Here is a 20,988-nt window from a genome sequence, read left to right on the forward strand (position 1 = left end):
GCCCTGAGTGTTCCGTGGTGATGCAATATGGATTCAAGCGCTGTCACTCCATGGGCCCGATGGCTCTGTTGCAGTCCGGAGGGAGAGGCAACTCATTGGTTAGGCCTGTTTCATGAGCACATTTGCAGAAGTGAATCATCACTGTGGATCCGCTCCCACACAAGCCTGTGTCCATATGGCCATAAGTAACCACAGAAACCATATTTATCGTTGTGCATACTTGTACTGAAACAGCACTTCTCCGCAATGCCCCTGGCTTGTTTTCTTACACATAACATTATTCTGTTTGTCCCTTGGGCTTGATGTGAACGTCAGCTCTGATCTTATTTTTCAGGTTGACTGAGCCGTCTGGGTACCTCACAGATGGCCCCATCAACTACAAGTACAAAACAAAATGCACCTGGCTGATTGAGGGCTAGTAAGTGTTATTCTGTCATCATCTCTCTTTCTCACCAGAGTTCGACACGGTTTTATTGTGCCCACACTTTCCTCTTGCATAACCCCTATTTAAATAGACTTCAGCAGCCCTTACAAGGGTGTTTTCTTCTGTGTTGGGTTACCAGAAAAGGCTTGGAGGAGCACATTCCGCCTTGCACCCTTCAGACTTGGCAGAAATGAGTCTGCTGTAATATGTTCTCATAATGGATTATGCAGCCAGCTACACATTCTTAAGCATTATGTCATCACCTTTGTTTTGCAGCCCAAACGCAGTCCTGAGGTTACGATTTAACCATTTTGCGACCGAATGTAGCTGGGACCACATGTACGTCTATGACGGAGACTCTATTTATGCTCCCTTAGTTGCTGTCTTCAGGTGAGTGTGTTTTCTAAAACCGACTAGGTTTTCAGACTTTTTGCTGCCAAGTACCCCTACAAGTATGGTGACCCCCCCCTTTCTAAAATATAATGGCAGCTATGTATGTTCATGCATAAAGACCCATTTATACTATGTGAGAAATATTAAATGTGTTTATATAAAGACAATATGTTGTTTTAACCATCACTATGAATTTTATATTGTCACTAAATTAATGTCAAAGACAATTATCAAAATATTAGCGGTTTATTTTGTATTCATTTGACAGAATATGGTTTTATGTACACTATTAATTTTAGATCTACTCTATACTGCTCAATTGTATGACTTTTATTCAGCAAGCATATACTGTGTTCAATTGATCAAAAGTGACAGTAAAGACCTTTATAGTGTTACAAAAGATGTTTGAAGTAGGGATGCTCATTTCGGTTAATTTTCCCCACCGACAACCGCCACTGATTATCTGAATATTAACCGTTAACTGATAAGATTATAATACTGAATTAGCATTAAATAAAAATATAATTGACGAGTATCTGTGACCCGTTAAAAATATTTTTTTTCACAGGTTTATTTTACCGTGCAAACAACAGCATACAGAAAAGCTCAACAACAACAGAACCTGGATTCACATTATCACATTTTCACACACATGCAATGTTTCTGACAACAGAGAAAAACAGAATAAAATAATATAAATAAAAAGCATAAAATAATAAAAAATAGGCCTACACTAAATATTTTTTTCACTTAAATAATTAACAACTTAAAGGTAGGGTAGGTAGGATTGCCCAATTGCTACTCAAAACTAGCCCAAAACAAGCCCAATCGTGTTTGGGGGGTAAATGTGTCTTTTTGAAGTAGCCCGACTTGGCAACACTGGGACGCGCGCATGTGGGCAGATCCTGTAGCAAAAGCGGCGGTAGCCATGGTAGCGAGAGAGAGTGACAGTCGCCCAAGCCAATCACTTGTTTCGGCCCGAACGAAAATAATGAGCAGTGTTTATTGCAGATTAAAAAGTCTAGAGTCACACGATTTTTATACTCTCATTTTCAGAGTACTTAAATTTTAATTATGTATTGACATATAAAGAAAGTTTAAACAAATTTGGACAAAAGTGTTTTAGATCATTCTTACCTACCCCACCTTTAAGATGACAAAACGAAAATACACTGAATCCGCTTGAAGCTTTGAAGAAGCGGAATAGTTTTTTTTGTCAGTTAGACCCGTGACAGAAAACACCCTCTCAGATGGCACTGACGTCCTGGGAATACAGAGATAACGCCTTGCTAGAGTGGCCGGCCTCGGGAAGCGCCTTTCATTTGCTTTCCACCAGTCAAGAGCTTGACCTACTGCTGTATTTTTATACCGCATAGCATATTTTGCAAGTAACTTCTTTTCGCTCGCTTCATTTTGCATAATATGTCTGTGTAGGCACGTGTGGTTGCATGTGTCGACTCGCCTTGTGAGTTAAGAAATATAGCATATTTTTCTTTAACCATGCAGCAAAAAAATTAAATAAAAAACATTTAAACCGTTTAACTGATAGTATTAATCGGTCAAAATTCTTACTTTCGGTTAACGGTTAAACGGTCAATATGAGCATCCCTAGTTTCAAGTTTCAACAGTAACTACTGTTTTCATCATTGATAATAATAATAATTTTCTTTTGAGCACCAAATCAGCATATTAGAATGATTTCCGAAGGATCATGTAACACTGAAGACTTAAGTAGTCGCTGCTGAAAATCCAGCTTTCCTATTACAGGAATAAATTAAATTTAAAATATTTAGATAGAAAACGCTTATTTTGAATTTTAATGATATATCACAATATTACTGTTTTTCTGTATTTTTGTAAGGCAAGGCAAGTTTATTTGTATAGCACATTTCATACACAGTGGCAATTCAAAGTGCTTTACACAGAAATGGAATTAAAATATTCGTAAGTGAATAAAATAAAAAATATATATAGTATAACCCGTATCTGGAGTGGAAGAAAATGGAGAGTCAGGTTTACTTTAAAAATATTTGTCAGGTAACTGTGCGTTCAAACAGTACCCTTACAGACAAATCTTCTTGGCCTAACTGGAGGGCTATCTCAAAATGTTTTACCCGTCAGAGCAGATCTAAATGGGCCTTTACTACTTTACTACAAAAACACAAAGAAACACAAAGAAAATCTTACCGACCCCAAACTTTTGAATGGTAGTGCATAAACCTGAAGATAAAATATTCTTATTTATTTGTAAAGCACTTTTCATGATATATTTCATAGCAGTGTGTTAATAAATTATTGCATATAACATATTTAATAAATATTTTAACTCAACATGCTAACTTTGAAAGTCCTAAAAAATAGATATTTTCCTTTTATCTCACTTTTTTTGTGGACCCCGTTGCACCTTTCAGAAAATCACACAGGAAAATGTCACTTTACTGCATAACAAATGGAATAAGTTACTGCTGTTAAGGAAGACTGAGGGAACATTTCCTAAACAGCTTCTATTTTTTGTGTAATTTTCCCACAGTGGTCTCATTGTCCCAGAAGTGAAAGGGAACGAGACCGTCCCTGAAGTGGAGACCAACTCAGGCTACGCACTCCTGCACTTTTTTAGCGACGCTGCCTACAACCTGACGGGATTTGAAGTCTTCTACTCGTGAGTATTCGGCCACGCTGAGACAACAGAGTTAATGACATAGAGTTAAAGAAAGCTTGCTGATTTGGTCAAGCGTTAATTTCATCATTATCTTAATTTTATCGCCTCTGTGCATGTTTTATTCTCAGTGTAATCACAGATTAGTCCTGTTCATTATACCCTCCCCCATCTCTGTCCGAACCTCCCCTTTGTTTGCTTTTTACCACCTTATTTCTTTCTTTCTCTCTTGACAGAATCAACTCATGTCCAAACAACTGCTCTGGCCATGGGAAGTGCACCTCGGGGAACTCGATAGCGAGCCGTGTGTATTGTGAATGCGATAAGTACTGGAAGGGTGAGGCCTGTGACATCCCGTACTGCAGGAACAACTGTGGCAGCCCCGATCATGGCTACTGTGACCTCACCGGGGAAAAGCTATGCGTGTGCAATGACAGCTGGCAAGGTACTACTCACTTCCACTCTCATTTCCACTCCTCTCCTGTTATTCTACAGGATGCTGTGAAAATCTGAGACCTTTCCAGTTTCGTGTTCCCAACAGAGTATTGCGTCTCGGGTAGTTTTTGTTGTTATGTGGGTTGTCTCCCCCTGGTGTTGATTTTTTTTTTAATAGTGCATCTGTCACCTCTGCATCACTGCAGCATCCTCATCAGGCTTTTTCCACAGTGTCACAAAGTGTCAAAGCGCAATTATGCGTGATGGAGCATTTAGATCAGGATGTCTTGAGATTAATTTAATGAATCTTTCTGGCCAACTTCTCACTAAGCGAAGTGTCTATTGCCGTCTGTCGGCACAGTGTGAATTGGTCTTTAGACAAAATATTTATTTAAAAAATACCCCTGACATTTGAAGTTAATATTTCAATAATTTAAATACACACTCTCATGTTCATGGTTCCCTGATGTTGGTTCCCATGACATGCTAGTAAACAAATAAAATATCTAATCCTTTTTTAGTATGTTTTATTTTTATTCTTTTTATTTGCAAAGTTGTTATATAGGGCTGCACTTATATAGCGCTTATTGTGATAATATTAATAATAATAATACTAAAAATGAATACTAAATAATAAATTATATAAATATATGACAATTACAGTTGTCCTGTGAAATAAAAAAATTATATTTGATAATTATCTGTGCTGTTTACATGAGCACCAAGACGCATGCGTGTAGTGCTGAAGAAGAATCCAGCCATTAATGAGCCGGCGTTCTGATGTAGAAGACACGGAACAGAAGAGAAGAATTGGTTGAATATAGTTATTTTTGTTTGTTTGTTTATTGCGCACTAAAAGTTCTTGTCGATTCATAACATTAAGATTGAACCACTGTAGTCACATGGACTATTTTAAAGGGATAGTTCACCCTGAAATGAAAATAAAGCCATCTTTTACTCACCCTGCTGTTGTTCCAGTGCCCTATGTCTTTCTATCTTTTTTGGACCTCAAAAGCAGAAATTTAAAATAATTATAATAATGGCAGTGAATAGCAACCAGGCTAAAACATAAAACAAAAATAGTATGCCTCCTGAACACTTTCCATAAATGGCGTGCGTCTCACTGTACCATTACGTGATACTTTTGTATATTCACTGCCATTATAGGAAGGAGCTCGTGAAGGACTATTTAAAAAAAATTCTGCTTTTGAGGTATGAAAAAGATAGGACATAGGGCACTGGAACAACAGCAGGGTGAGTAAAAGATGGCTTTATTTTCATTTCAGGGTGAACTATCCCTTTAACAATATCTTTACTACCTTTCTGGGCCTTGAAAGGTAGTAAAGACAGTCTATCTATATATCTTAATTTATGGTTTATAGATGAACGAAGGTCTTATGAGTTTCGAACGACATGAGGGTGAGTAATTAATGACAGAATTAATTTTTAGGTGAACTATCCCTTTAAAAAGCCATAGATATCAGCGTCAGTACGTGCTGCCTTGAACACTTTCTCAGACAAGCGGATGCAATGAGACCTGTTTTCACAGGAGTCACTTTCAAATCCTAAATCTTTTATTTTGGCAGAATGCTGGTGAAACGCTGTAAACTCCTATCCACAAAATAATGGGAATGTGTAAATAAAGTGAACCTATTACACATTTTGTTCCAAAAATGCATGTTAAACTCTGCACATACAGAGATTGAATTCCTGAGAAGCAGCATTTATTGTGAACCAAGCCGCTCTGATGTTGAAAACACTGTAAACGGCATGCATATAACACAGTTCTGCTCTTCAATCTGGAACATGCAACAGGCTGTATACTTATTTAATGAAATGCAGCCTTTGATTTAAAAATCAGGCTAAGCTAAATTGCGGTTAAAGTTTTATTTTGAATAATTGTGCAGCCAACTATATTGATTTTTAATTTTATTTTCAGTTTAATTTATTCGCTTTTCATCCCCCTGCAGTTCCCTCGCGAGTCCCCAGGGGTCTGTGAAGCCCCATTTTGGAAAACTCTGCCTTATGCTGCGTTCACACCAAATGCGAATAGAGAGTCAAAATCGCATCTGCCACGTCTATTTGGACGCTTGAACATTTTGAATCCATTCGCGCGTCCACAGCGAATTGGACGTGCAAGGCGCCACTCTGCCTCTTTTAATTTTCATTAAAAAATATATATTAAGCATTAATAGCCACACAAATGTGGTCCAGGCAACTCCTACATTATCTTCACTGCATGTATATTTATATATCCTTAAAAAAATAAAGTTATGAAACTTCTCTTTGCCCTCAGTCAAAACGATTTGGCAGACAACAGATTATAGATTCATGACACCAAAGATCGGCCATTAGATCAACACAAGACGAACCACTACAGGACATCAGAGCCAGCGGCAGACGGCAGAAGGACTGGCCGAGGAAAGGCTGCTCTCGCCGGGGTTAATGAGCGCTGAGCGCCGCTGATCGCCTGGATCTCACAACTCCAAAAACGCAAGATTATAAAAAAATTTAAAAAAGGCGCTCTCTTTATAAATAAACCACAGATTTGAGCTTTAAACAACTACATTCTCACCTGAAAAAGTCTTAAAACTACATTTTGTGACACAATAGTAGTATTTTTAGATTATGCAGGGTTTCTCATCACGCCACTTTACCACGTGACAGCAGAAAGCAGGCTTCTGATTGGTTAACACGGTGTGAATTGATGCCAAAGTTCAAATTTTTCAACTCGGGCGTCAGACGCGAATTTGCTTCAAATTTTGTGAATGCACAAAAAGTCCACTCGCGCGTAACCTGCATATCGCGCAAGACGCTCAATTCGCATCCAATTTGCGTCATTCGCGTGAACGCGTCCATCGCGCCGCGCGAAACACGTCTCCCGTGCTGCAGGACCTCCAGACGCGCGTCAACGCGCCTTTCCATTGACTTAACATTGAAATCACCCGCCCCTGACGCTCTGTTCGCGTTTTGGTGTGAACGCAGCATTAGATTATTGTACAATAATCTCTCTCTCTCTCTCTCTCTCTCTCTTTCTCCTTCTCTCTCTCTCTCTCTCTCTCTCTCTCTCTCTCTCTCTCTCTCTCTCTCTCTCTCTCTCAGGTCCAGACTGCTCGCTAACAGTGCCCTCCACAGAGTCTTACTGGATCATGCCCACAGTGAAGCCTTTTGGAGCATCGCTGGGAAGAGCATCCCATAAGACAGTGGTGCAGGAAAAGGTCATGTGGGTCGTTGGTGGCTACACGTTTAACTACAGCAACTTTCAGATGATTCTAAAGTAAGTGGTAATTCAGAGCGTTGTGTAGGCCTACAGCATAATCCACTTCATGTTAAATATGCACAAGGCTTATTTGCATGTATGCGCTTCCATACAAAGACAATAATCCCAAAATAAAACGGCAGTAATAATAATAATACTAATAATAAATCAACGTGAGCATGTGGTAGGCATAGAGGTTGATTAATCTGACAGTTTGAGGGTAGAAGCTGTGAGTCTGAATATTCTCAGAGGAAACTCTTTGTATAGGGAGCAATAGCGATGTTGTGGATGGGACATTTCAGTAAAAACTCTTCATGGAGAAAGTCTTACTGGAATATTGGGTAATTTGTGTAATTATGAAGCCATCTTAAGCCCTATTAGCACGGGATTAGTATTATCTGGGGACCTCATGTGATTTAGAAATTACCCCCTCCCACATCTGAATTTCGCATGGCGCATTCACACGGGATAAGTAAAGCCTGTTATTTTGCTCATATTTACTGACTTATCTCCCAGATATGATGTCAAGACTTGTTGTTTTTTCGTTTTATATAGCCTATAGCTGTATGATATATCATAAACAACAGTTCGCTACCGCGTGCTGCTTGTTGCGAGTCGGTGTTACACCACTTCATCACTTTCCCACCATCGTTTTGATTTTTTTTATAGTAATAAAAATTATTTAGTTCAGTTAGAGAACAGTCAAAAACAATTAAAAACTGAACTGAGCACAGACCAGCAGCAGGAATAAGATTTATCACAAGAGTGAGGAGCTGACAATACGACGGAAGATTTGGTTTCAAAGCTAAATATAAAAGTGCCCATTTAAGCGAGCTTGTCATTGTACTGGTCTGTTTTTGTGTTTTTAATGAAGAATAATATTGAACACACCTCTCAAGCAATTTGCTCCCAAATTGGCTCTATTTGTAAAGTGAAAGTATAATGTGCACAGCCGCACAAGCATTTATAACGGTGCACATATATGCAATATGGATAAAATTGCGCACAGGAAACAAAAACGATATACGACCCTCCGAATCCTGGCCAAATCACAGAGATGCCGATTCGCACGGGACTAATATAATCACAGGACCTCTGTGTTCGGCGAAATTTGGTTGGTCATTTGCGGGGGAATTTTTACTTTACAAATTAAAAGACATGACCGATTCGCAAGGGATTAAGATCACAGACAACCTCCGCAATTATTACAAATGACTAGAAGTCACCAGGTAATGCTAAACCCATGCGAATAGGGCTTTAGTCTGGACACTGGACAACTTCCACTTTAGTGATGAACTTGCGTTAGGATGTTAACACTTTTTTTCTTTACAGTTATAATCTGGAAAGTGGCATCTGGAACACTGTACCCATCAGTAGCGGACCCCTGCCGAGATACGGACACTCCTTGGCACTATATCGGGTAACATGCGTGTTTAAATGTTATAAAGAATTTGGTAACAATATTTTGTCTTTAAGCTAAATGGCTGTATTCTGTCAGGGTGAGTGAACAAGGCTATTCTATCTTTTGGTCTGTGTTTACAATGTGGTACAGATCTGCTTCAATTATCCAATCAAGAGCATCCTGCAACAACACTTATTCTTCTCTGCAATAATTAGAATAAAAATAACCTTCTCCACAAATTATGGCTGTAATCACATGTAGACATGTTTCAGCTGACCTGGAGTCTGGAGTTCTAATTATTTATTATGGATAATAATTCATATAATTAATTCAAGATTCAATAATTAAATTCAACCATAAAAATACTACTTATTTGATATATATTTTTTATTTTAAATACACTTTTTTAAATACATCCTCAATACAAAAAAGTAAGTTTTTACTTTTCATTAAACTGTTCAAAAATTCCAGTAAAGATATTTGATATAACAAGAGATTTCTATTTCAATAAATTCTGTTCTTTTGAACTGAAAAAAATTTGACATTGTTTCCGCAAAAATATTAAGCAGCACAACTGTTTTCACCATTGATACAAATAAGAAATGTAACATTTGCCCTAAATTAGCATATTAGAATTATTACTGAAGGATCATAAATTAAAATGACATTTTAAATTATATTAGAATAGAAAACAGTAACTTTAAGAGAGTTCTATCAAAAACATAAAAAAAAAACAAATACACTTTGAATGTTAGTGTAAATGCTCTTCCTAAGTCTCTGACCACCAGTATAAAGAATTATATACAGAACAGAATTAAACATAATTTAACATATTGATCACATGCATTAACTTTAATTTTGGCAGCCCTGGCAAAGAAATGTATTTCAACTTTAGAATATTTACCAGTAGATTCAAACTTCCTTGTAACTTGTTATTAAATCTTTTTCTTTCAGGACGACATCTACATGTTTGGAGGCAATTTGGAGATGGGTGCCAGTAACGTAACAGATGAACTCTGGGTGTTTAACATTCCTGCCATGACGTGGTCACAGAAGTTCCCCAGTGTGCCAGCCCATGGGCAGGTCTACGCTGTGGAAGGCCACTCCGCCCATGTAGTCGAGCTGGACAACGGTGATGTGGTGATGGTGGTCATCTTCGGCTACTCCTCCATCTACAGCTACATCAGCAATGTTCAGGAGTACAACATCAGTGAGTGACTGAGTAGTGTATTTGATTAGGACTGAAAGGTTCTGCAAGAATCCTAAAATGATGGGTTGTACACTTGTACTGTTATTATAGTGTTAAGTAATATTGTGAAATAGCTTTTATTTTTTATTTACTGTTTCCATTTTCATTTTAGTTTAATTTGTCATTTTTATTAGCCTTTTTTTGTTGCTTTAATTAATTTCAGTGGGTTGCAATGGCCTATTAAATTAATTTTCAAAACTGTTTTTAATCATTTTAGTTTTAGTTAATAACAACACTGGTTGTACAATTTGTTGTTATTTAAAGACAATATACTTTTTTAAGAGAAACTGTAACAAGTAGGTCTGCAGGGGTTGAAACAGATTAGATTTTTATTTTATTTTACATCAGTGGTCCAATAGATGGAGCTGTGGTTCTTTGCAAAGAGCAATGAACAAATAATGTATCCAGAGACTGTGTCTCTCAGGCCGAAGATTTTTAATAATCTGTACCTTTTTTAATCCTGTTAAACCCTTGGATCAGGGTATAATCTTTATGTTCTCAAGTGATCATACAAGTGTTGTGAGCTCATACCACAAACCATATTCTATTGGGATGAGGTAACACGGTTATTCCACTTATTGTACCAAAACACGCTTAATGAGTTTGTTTACCCAAAAAGGAAAATTCTCTAATCATTTACTCAAATCATTTACTCATTCTCATGTCGTTCCAAACCCGCAAGACTTTCTTTCATCTTCGGAACACAAAGGAAGATATTTTTAATGAAATCTGAGCTATTTCTGTCCACCCATTAACAGCTCCGCAACTACCACTTTGACGCTTCAAAAAATTCATAAAGAGATCGTAAAACGAATCCATATGAATTGAGCGGTTTTGTCCAAATTTTCTGAAGAGACACGATCACTTTATATGCTGAACAGATTACATTTAGACTTTTATTCACATATAAGCATCCATCAGCGCTCACAGCAGTTGTGGTAAACGGAGGCTCAAGCATGTTCGCTTGAGGTGCGAGAACCAATGAGGTTCATTCTCCCGTTCTCACACGTCAAGCATGTTCGGTTTAGCTTCTGTTTATGTTCGCTGATTAATGTCAAATTTCCGTAGACTGGTTATGGAGAGGCAAAATGTTTTTTATGTTTAAAGAAAATCTGTAACTTAAAGGTGCACTTTTTAATGTTAAAGTAAGTTATTTTGTTTCTGTGCACAGGGACAAACACCTGGTTGGTGCCAGAGACTAGAGGAGCGGTCGCTCAGGGTGGGTATGGCCACAGCAGTGTGTACGAAAGCGGTAGCAAAAGCGTGTACGTTCATGGAGGCTACAAATCTCTTCCGGCAAACAAATACGGCCTAGTGGATGAGCTTTACCGCTATGAGGTCCAGACCCGCACATGGTAAGAGTGCACGGACATATTCAAGAAAAAAAAGGGTTAATTGTTGAGGAACAGGCTATAGTTCAGTTAATTTAGGTGCATTAGTTTGACGATATTTGTTGTGTGTTGCAGGACGATTCTTCGGGAAAGTGGTTACCCGCGTTACTTGCATTCGTCTGTGCTGCTGGGAGGAACTCTACTCATCTTTGGAGGAAATACCCATAATGACACGTCTCTTAGCAATGGAGCCAAGTGCTTCTCTGCTGACTTTCTCGCCTATGACATTGGTTTGTGCTGGTATTTTGCAACACCTTTGACATATATTACTGTTGAAAAGTTTGAGGTTGGTAAGATTTTTAATGTTTTTAAAGGAAATTTCTTATGCTCACTAGTCACAAAGGCTGCGTTTATGTGACCAAAAATACAATAAAAACGAATGTATTACACTATTGAACTTAATTTTTTTTTATATTTCAATTAGTTTAAAAATATAGTTTTAAAAATGGATTTTGTAAGAATTTTCAGTAGGCAATATTACAGTCTATAGGTATCATTATTATCAATGTTGAAAACAGTTGTGCTACTTAATATTTTTGTGGATTTTTTTTTCAAAAGAAAGTTCAAAAGAAAAGCCTTTTATTTGAAAAATATATATTTTTTTGTAATGAGTACTATCACTTTTTATCAAATTAATGTATCCTTGCTGAAGTATTAATGTCTTTAAAAAAAAAAAAAAAAAAAAAACGTATTGACCCCAAACGGTTTGTACAATTGTCAGCATTCCCACATGGAAAAGCAAAGAAATTGTATTGTCCAGGAAAAGTCATGGAAATTAATCTCGAAGTCCATGGAAAATCCATTTTAGTTGTAGTTCTTTGTTCTAAAATTTTAATATATTGCATAGTGATTTCAGATTTATGAGCAAATCATTCTTAAACTGGTTCTACTTAAAGCAGCACTAGGTAACTTTTCAACCTTCATAATATATTTTCAAAACTCTTGTGATGATACATCGACTTACAATAGGTTGAATGACACGTCTGCCATAGCCTGACGGGGTCTGTATCGTTTTTAATCGTACTTTTAAACTTCGGGTTTCGGGTAGTAACCCGAGAACAAAAAGAACTACAAAATTAGACTGCTTTACGGCATATACGTCACTTCCACCACCACCCCCACTTCCTTAAATTCGGACGTGCGTGAAAAAATCGCTCGCAAATCATTTGTTTGCCGAATGTTATAGTCATGGCCGAAGCAGCACAGAAAAATAAGAAAGCAAAGGTTTTGTCTGAGGAAAGCAAAAAGAGAAAACGAGAAAGTGATCGGATTAAAGGCAGGACGAGGATTAACATTGGGCCAGCGTTTGCTCGTTGGTGTGAGCTGAAGGAGGAGGGGCTACATTCTTGCAAGTAAATACGTAATACATACAAAATCATATTTTAGGATACCTAACATGTCTGTGATATTGGTTTATTTGTCTTTCCTCAAGCTTTAATGCAAATCGATTTTTCGAATTTGCAGATTCATCTATGGTAGCTTGATATTATAATATTGACGATATATGGTGATTACCTACCACTCAAACATTCAATTGAAGTATCATATAGATTCTGTAAAACGGGAACCAATAGACTAGGCTACTATAATGACGCTGGCTTGTAAACGTGAGCATCGCGATCATTTGGCGTTTGAAAAAAATAAAACCCATGAAATTGTATTCATATGATATGCTGAAACATATGCCACTGTACCTGAGATGAAGACATTTCACACGCGACGCAAGCAGAACACCTGCATGTGAACTCCTGCAGAGTTCAGGGCTATCATAGTTGTCATGTCAACAAATGCACGTGCGATGCATCCCCTGATGTAGAATGACCGTTTATGACAGTAGTAGAGGACAATACTGTTTCACAACTGTAGGGGGAGCCCGAGAGCAAAAGTTACCTAGTGCGGCTTTAAAGGGATAGTTCGCCCAAAAATGAAAATTATGTCATAATTTACTCACCCTCAAGTAGTTCCAAAACTGTATACATTTCTTTGTTCTGCTGAACACAAAAGAAGATATTTTGAAAATTTTTTGTAACGAAGCAGAGAGAGCACCTATTGACTACCATAGTTGGGAAAAAAATACTATGGTAGTCAATGGTTGCTCTCTATACTTGGTTACAAACATTCTTCTAAATATCATCTTTTGTGTTGAGCAGAACAAAGAAACTCATACAGGTTTGGAACAACTTGAGGATGAGTAAATGATGACAGAATTTTCATTTTTGGGTGAACTATCCCTTTAGTGAAATTGTTGAACCGATTCACACCACAGCAGTCTGAAGTCTGAAACAAAAACAAAAATTTAAGCCTTACCCTAATCACAAATTAATTGAAATTATTTGGTCAAAAGTATTTTTTTTTCCATGTGCCTTTTTTCTTACAGCGTGTGACGAGTGGAGGGTCCTTCCCAAACCAAACTTGCACAGAGATGTAAATCGCTTTGGACATACAGCAGTAACCAGTAATGGGTGAGGGACCCCCCCCCTCCCCCCCCACACACACACACACAGACACAACCTCTCACAAATTGTTCTTGTCTACTCAACTGTCTTTTATCTTCCTCTCTTTCTAGATCCATGTATGTGTTTGGGGGTTTCTCTAGCGTCCTTCTGAATGACGTACTGATCTACAGGCCACCCAGCTGTGAGGCCTTCCTGGGGCAGGAGCGCTGTGAGGCCGCAGGCCCTGGCGTGCGCTGCGTTTGGAAAGTGGGCCGTTGCGTGTCCTGGGAGCTCAGCTTCACTAACAGTGCTACACCTGCTCCATTCTGCCCTGCCAAAGCTGGTAGGTATCTGGAAGAGGCTTAGAGGCTGCCACCCTCAGCTAAAACATTTTCTACGGTGCCCAAGCCAAGAAATCATTCTTGTGTGTATTGATCTAAGCCCTTGGGTTTGTCTGCTACATTGTGCGCTGGCTGTGTTAATGAGAGAGTAATGGAGGGGGCACAAGCTGCCTGAAGCAGACACAGAGGACAGTTTCCCACAGCCCTCCTCTGCTCTGCAGGACTGCCAGTCTGTTTGATCTTTTGCCACATTTCAGAACACAACCAATCACACAAAACCAGCCAGAATGTAGTCTTTGAGAGTGAGTGTGTGTGCACCTCCAGCCAATGCAATATTTGGCTTTGTTTTGTTTGATTTGAAATTCAAACCTTATGTCTTGAGAGGTGCATGCTGGGATAATCCCTGGCAGCGCTTGTCTTGTTTATGTTGCGTGTGTCTCTGTGTTTTCACCGCTGTTTGCCGCTGCTGAATCTCAAGTGCCACGGGAAAAAATACGGACCTGCAGTCTAAATTAATTTGTTTGCGATAAAGACTATGTACTATGAAATAATGCCAGGACGCTGGAAGCACTCAAACACAAGCATACAACATGACTATTGATGTCAGGTTTGATAACAAGACTTGATATATCAGTCAAATAACTTTTTCAGTTATTTTTGTTATAAATGATTGGTTAAAGATTACATTTAAAAAATATATTTTTATTTATAAATTAATTATTAAAAACATTTAGAAAATGGAGAGGGGTGTTGTGGATATGAACTATTTGTAGTAATCACTGGAAATCGTTTTTTTTTTTTTTTTGCTGTTGGAGAGAGAATGTTGTGAAAGAAATTAATTCATCATTATAAATCATTTTATTCAACAAGGACACATTGAAGGCCCGGGTATACATTTTCCGTGTTCCGCTCCGTCTCACGAACAGCTGAGCTTGTGAGCCCTTCAAATTATACTACTTTGGCCATGAGCGTGGAAAGACGCGTTCGTTCGGCATGTGCTCATCTCATGGACTTTGTTTTGGCCGAGGTATACTTTAGGCTTGATCAAAAGTGACAGTAAAGGCTTTTACATTGTTACATACCATTTCTGTTTCAACTAAATGTTCTTTTGAACTTTATATTCTTCAAAGAATCCCGGAATTTTTTTAAAATAATTTTTAACTAAAACTTGTGTAACAATGATCCTTTCAGTAAGTGTTATTTGAATAACTGCTCTGATGGATTTATTTCTGATGGCGGATTCAGACTGATAGATTTGCTGTATTCAGTAGCTGTGCAGGAAATGTTGCTTTGGTGTGTATGAGATCGAGCTTTTTAAGGCTAAGGAATGGGAAACAAATGTTTCTGTTTTGAAGTAAGGACATGAGACACTCTTAATTATTGAATAAAGGATTGTCAAAGGAGAGAGATGTAGAACAGAGGCTTCTTTGATTCTTTCCATAAGTCCCACTGTTTGAAGTCATGCGATTGGAAGTAAATGGGGAATGGAAGGTGTTTGAAGTGCTAAATTTCTCTTCTGCTTAATGGTCTGATATGAGAGTTGGCTTCGGAAAAGCTTAGATGTCTCTCTAGATTAATGTATGCCTTATAACTGTTGGATATTAATACTTAAGACTGTCATTTTTTTGGACTAAATTCTTCTGCTCTTCATCTCACCCTTTTTTACTTTTGTTTTTTCGATCTGTCTCTGCTCCAGCCACAGTGGATGAGAGATGTTACCGCTTCTCAGACTGCACCAGCTGTACCGCCAACACTAATGGATGTCAGTGGTGTGACAGCAAGAAATGCATCTCAGCTCTCAGTAACTGCACTGCTGTAAGTTAGCCTGCAGAGGGCATCAATGCTACACTCCATAACTCTATGTATGTAGTCCTGTGTTTGTTGATATCTCTTTTGACTTTCTTTTTACTAGACTGTCAAGAATTTCACCAAATGTCCTATCAGGAATGAGCAGATTTGCAGTAAGATGGCCAACTGCAAGAGCTGCTCCCTCAACCTCAGCTGCCAATGGGATTCTCAGCAGCAGGAATGCCACACCCTTCCTGGTAAGAGAGGCAGAGGATAGTGGGAGACATTTTTTTAATTTATTTTGTGAACAAAGACTGGTGATCACTGGGCTTGTCAAGCATTTTTCACACATGATTCATAATTGATTCCAATGGAGTTTTCCATTAACATTCTGCCAAGTTAAAGGGTTAGTTCACCCAAAAATGAAAATTAGCCCATGATTTACTCACCCTCAAGTCATCCTAGGTGTAAATGAGTTATAATTCTTTCAGAGTTATATTAAAAATGTCCTGGCTCTTCCAAGCTTTATAATGGCAGTGAAATTGCTGCTTAGTTTTTGAAGTCCATAAAAGTGCATCTATCTATCATATAACTGCTCCACACGGCTCCAGGGGGTTAATAAAGGCCTTCTGAAGCGAAGCGATGTGTTTGTGTAAGAAAAATATCCATATTTAAAACTTTATAAAGTAAATTATCTATCCACCAGATCGCCCTCTGTATTCAACTTACGGAAAAAGTGAAGTGTCTCACATTTCAAAATGCTTATGCTACATCTGACGACATTGCACACCAGTTAGGGTTTTTTATTTTGGTTCTGGCGGAAGCTAGATATTTTACTTTATAAGTTTTTAAATATGGATTAAGCAGTTATATGATGGATATATGCACTTTTACGGACTTCAAAAACAAGCAAAAATTCACTGCCATTATAAATCTTTGGAGAGCCAGGACATTTTTAATATAACTCTGATTTTATTCGTCTGAAAGAAGAATGTCATATACACCTAGGATGACTTGAGGGTGACTAAATCATGGGCTAATTTTCATTTTTTGGGTGAACTATCCCTTTAAGGACCTGATGAGCATAAAAATATGTAGCATATTGGGTAAAATAGACAATTTGAGTTTAAATACACTCATCTGCCATCTTGGATTAATTTTATTCAGTGTGCATTATGAACTTAAATATTGGCTAAAAGGAGCTACAGTCAAACCAAAAATGATTCAGACACCAGATATAATTTTTTACTAGTGGTAGTGGGTGCAGGACACTATAGTTCAGTTATGTCAGTGAGGATAGCAAAATAAAGTAAACTGTGACCTATTATACCCACAAAATTATTCATCCAGTGGACGACCTACCAGTAAAATGTATAAATATTTAGGACAAAATTATTCAGACACTTTGACCTGACCATGTTTTGACCAAGTGTTTTTTCTTTAATTGCTAATGCAACCTTTTACACACACAAACTGAACAAAATGAAGCATTGCTTGGTAATTGGTTGACCTAAATTGATATTATCTAATTGTGTACTTAAATGTAACAGCTGACTGCTGATTGGTTGATTGTAATGCATTACATAGCTTTCTATCAAAGTTATCTGACATTATCAAGATGAATTTGTTCTGACAGTTTAACTTTGAGTTCTTGTCATATTTTATTACCATTTTCTAAACTATAGCGAATAAACTGTGATAATGTCAGAATATGTTGAAGGTGTCTGAATAGATTTTGGTTTGACTCTATATTTTCTTTTGGAACAGCCTTTGTGTCAGGAGTGCACCTTTAAAAGGTTGTCTAGATCAGTGTTTCCCAACCACGTTCCTGGAGGACCCCCAACAGTGCACATTTTGGATGTGTCCTTTGTCTGACACACCCACATCAGGTCTTGGAGTAGCTACTAATGAGCTGATGACCTGAATCAGGTGTGTTTGATTGAGGAGACATGCAAAATGTGCACTGTTGGGGGTCCTCCAGGAACGTGGTTGGGAACCACTGGTCTAGATCACTAGTTTTTTGGGACAAAGCCTGTTTTCGGCAGATTTAAAGACACCCCTTGCCTTCCCTCTGCTATCTTTTTGTTTTGTAATTTCATTTGAATTGTACTTGAATTTGTGTATGTGGTGCTCTTTGTAAATTCTGACCTGGGGGGTATTCCACAAAGCAAGGTTAACTTACCGTCACATATACCTTGAACTCTCGGTTGATTAACCCAAACCTTGCTTACTTGAGGTATGCCGGTTCCAAAAACGCACCCATGAGTAAGTTCAGACAACTCAGTGTATGTTCCCGGTTAACACACAAGACATTCTCAACTGAGCAACGAATCGATGATTCACCATGGAAACAGACGCTAAGAAAGAGCGTGCCATTCTACTTCCTCCTTCTTCTTTTTTTGTTTAATGGCAATTTACATAACCTATTTAGTGCACATCGCCACCTATTTGGTGGTTGTACAATAATTTTTTCAATCTTTTCGTTTAATATGTAATCTTTATTCACTGAGAATAAGGATTATATAGTTTGCTAATGCAGATCCATGTGTGAGATGACAATAAAATAAATAATAAATATATTTGTATTGAACTAACATTTAAACATTAACTTGTTATAATAGGGCTTTAGAATTAATATATAATATTGTATGTTATATAACTGTAACTATATAACAAATGTAGTTATATTAATATAAGTATATTCATTATATATGAATAGTTATCTCCGTTTTTGGAACTGAAAGTTCTTTACCCTTAAACATACCCAGGTATGTAACATAACCTGTTTCTGGAATACCCCCCTGAAGAAACTTGACAATCAAGGTACCTTTAGTCTTCCTTGAATTGTAAATTTGCTGAATGATTCAGTCTGATTGTGCTTGGCATTTACCACAGTGGAAATAATTTCTTTAATCGGCCACTTTGCTTGAATTGGCTATCGGCCCTTTTAGAGCTTCACTTGGTTGTTCTAAAGAGTAGCTTTCATTATGTTAAGAGCTCTCCTGCTATCTCCGAAGAACAGAGATCAAACGAGAAATGAAAAAATACTAGGCTTGAGTTAAAAGCTCCTAATTCCTCGCCATCTCATGACCTCTCTGTAGCCCAGCTGTGTGGAGATGGCTGGAGCAATGTTGGGGAGGCCTGTCTGCAGATCAACTCCAGCAGGGAGAGCTTTGACAATGCTCAGCACTACTGCAAGAACCTGGAGGGAAACATCGCCTCCCTTACCACAGCCAAGCAGGTGGACTTTGTGCTGGAAGAACTGCAGAAGTACCAGTTGAAGGGAAAGGTTTGTCTGCTCATACTGCGTGTACACTACCAGTCAGAAGTTTGGACACACATTCTCATTCCTTATCAATATTTTTGACATTCTAGAATGATAGTAAAGTCATCAAAGTGACCAAAAAAAAATGTCAAGGAAATCAATGCTATCTTATATTTAGCCTCTTCAAAGGAGCCATCCTTGGCCTAGATTACAGCTCTTCGCACTTTGGTCATCATTCAATCTTTTCTTTCACTATGCGATCCAACTCACTCATTTGTTGTATTAAAATGTTAGTTTTATAAAGAAAATCATATTAAAGCCCTACTCGGATGGTAATTGTTTCTCATGTGGACGTCTGTAAAAATACATTTGCATTGCGCCTCACTGATACAACATTCGGATGAAGATTTATTTATTTTTCTAGCTGACTATCGAGTTTATGGTCACTGGATATGGTTTTTCTGAGGGAAATGTGACGTTATATGACATTGTTTACAAGCTGTTTTACTGACGTCTTTCTGCGGTTGAAACACTGATTGAGTGATTACATGTGACATGATACGGATTTCGGTAAGTTGTACTCAGATGTTGATTCATGTTTATTTCGCGCTGGAACTGGTATTAAAGCGGAGGAGTTCACATGGGCTCCATGCTGCCGCTTCACTTGAACTGACTCTGATGGTGTGTGCACACCAAACGTGAATTTAATTATTTGCATGTGTAGATTGCATACAAAGTCAATGCAAATTCGTGAATAGACGCAAATTCACAACGGGCGACGCGCTTGCCGCAAACGTGTGATATTCGCTGCGAACATGTGATATTCGCCTCAATCGTGTCTTCTGCGCAAGTTGAAAAATTTCTACTTGAGGTACTTCTGCGATCTGTCACACCACATGAAACACCGCCAAAGCGTTATTTATTTTTGAATTTCGTAATTAAATGGATGTAATTTGAAATCTGAGACATTGTTTCATATCAAAAGTAACAGAGTACAAAGATTATAGCGATTTATTGGATGGGAGTCACGTTACAATGTTCTGTTCATTCATTAAATGAAAACAGGATGACTAATCGATTCTTGAGATTTAGGAAGCGATATCGGTTCGTAAAAAGGAGAATCATTTAAAATCGAGAAGTCTATATATATATTATATATATATATATATATATGTATATATATGTATATGTATATGTATATGTGTATATATATGTATATGTATATGTATATGTATATATATATGTATATGTATATGTGTATATATATATATATATATATATATATATATATATATATATATATATACATATACATATACATATACATATACGTGTGTACGTGTGTACGTGTGTACGTGTGTACGTGTGTACGTGTGTACGTGTGTACGTGTGTACGTGTGTACATGTGTACATGTGTACATGTGTACATGTGTACATGTGTACATGTGTACATGTGTACATATATATATATACATATACATATACATACATACATACATACATACATACATACATACATACATACATACATACATACATACATACATACATACATACATACATACATACATACATACATACATACATACATATATATATATACGTACATGTATATAATTTTTTTTTTTTACCCAAATCTGTTCAAAAATATAAAAATAGACACTATAGTTGAAATGTTTTTCTGTCTTTTTCTGATTCATGTCATTTTGAAAATGTGGAATTTTGCATAAATAAGTTAATGCAGCCTCTTATTTACACAAGGTAAATAAAGTTGCTTGGTTTATAGTTTTTATGTATATAATATTTTAAAATTGTATTGCATATCTCTTGCTGCCACAATAATGGTCTATTTCAAATCTTTACCTGCTTTTCTTCTCTTTCTCCTTTTTGTTCCTAACAGCTTCCACTCGCTGAGGTGGAGCGGTGATGAAATATTGTTCTTGTAAATAC

At 37.4% G+C, this 20,988-nt stretch overlaps 1 protein-coding gene across 4 annotated transcripts in view; it reads left to right on the forward strand.

Moving 5' to 3' along the window:
- Nucleotides 1-20,988, forward strand: part of atrnl1b (attractin-like 1b) — a 154,147-nt gene that overhangs the window by 22,181 nt on the left and 110,978 nt on the right. For all 4 annotated transcript variants that reach the window (XR_013818669.1, XR_013818670.1, XM_079846036.1 and 1 more), the window contains exons 2-15: nucleotides 335-418; nucleotides 701-814; nucleotides 3,348-3,476; nucleotides 3,710-3,918; nucleotides 7,011-7,185; nucleotides 8,500-8,587; nucleotides 9,524-9,779; nucleotides 10,990-11,173; nucleotides 11,285-11,439; nucleotides 13,587-13,671; nucleotides 13,776-13,987; nucleotides 15,682-15,800; nucleotides 15,898-16,030; nucleotides 18,875-19,062. Coding sequence is in view for 2 of the 4 variants with exons in the window: in XM_079846036.1 (XP_079702162.1) it covers nucleotides 335-418; nucleotides 701-814; nucleotides 3,348-3,476; nucleotides 3,710-3,918; nucleotides 7,011-7,185; nucleotides 8,500-8,587; nucleotides 9,524-9,779; nucleotides 10,990-11,173; nucleotides 11,285-11,439; nucleotides 13,587-13,671; nucleotides 13,776-13,987; nucleotides 15,682-15,800; nucleotides 15,898-16,030; nucleotides 18,875-19,062 (2,131 nt within the window). In the remaining 2 variants the exon portion in view is untranslated. The remainder of the gene's footprint in view (nucleotides 1-334; nucleotides 419-700; nucleotides 815-3,347; nucleotides 3,477-3,709; nucleotides 3,919-7,010; nucleotides 7,186-8,499; nucleotides 8,588-9,523; nucleotides 9,780-10,989; nucleotides 11,174-11,284; nucleotides 11,440-13,586; nucleotides 13,672-13,775; nucleotides 13,988-15,681; nucleotides 15,801-15,897; nucleotides 16,031-18,874; nucleotides 19,063-20,988) is intronic.

This window comes from Gobio gobio (assembly GCF_949357685.1).
Source record: "Gobio gobio genome assembly, chromosome: 20".
NCBI classification, from domain to species: Eukaryota; Metazoa; Chordata; class Actinopteri; order Cypriniformes; family Gobionidae; genus Gobio; species Gobio gobio.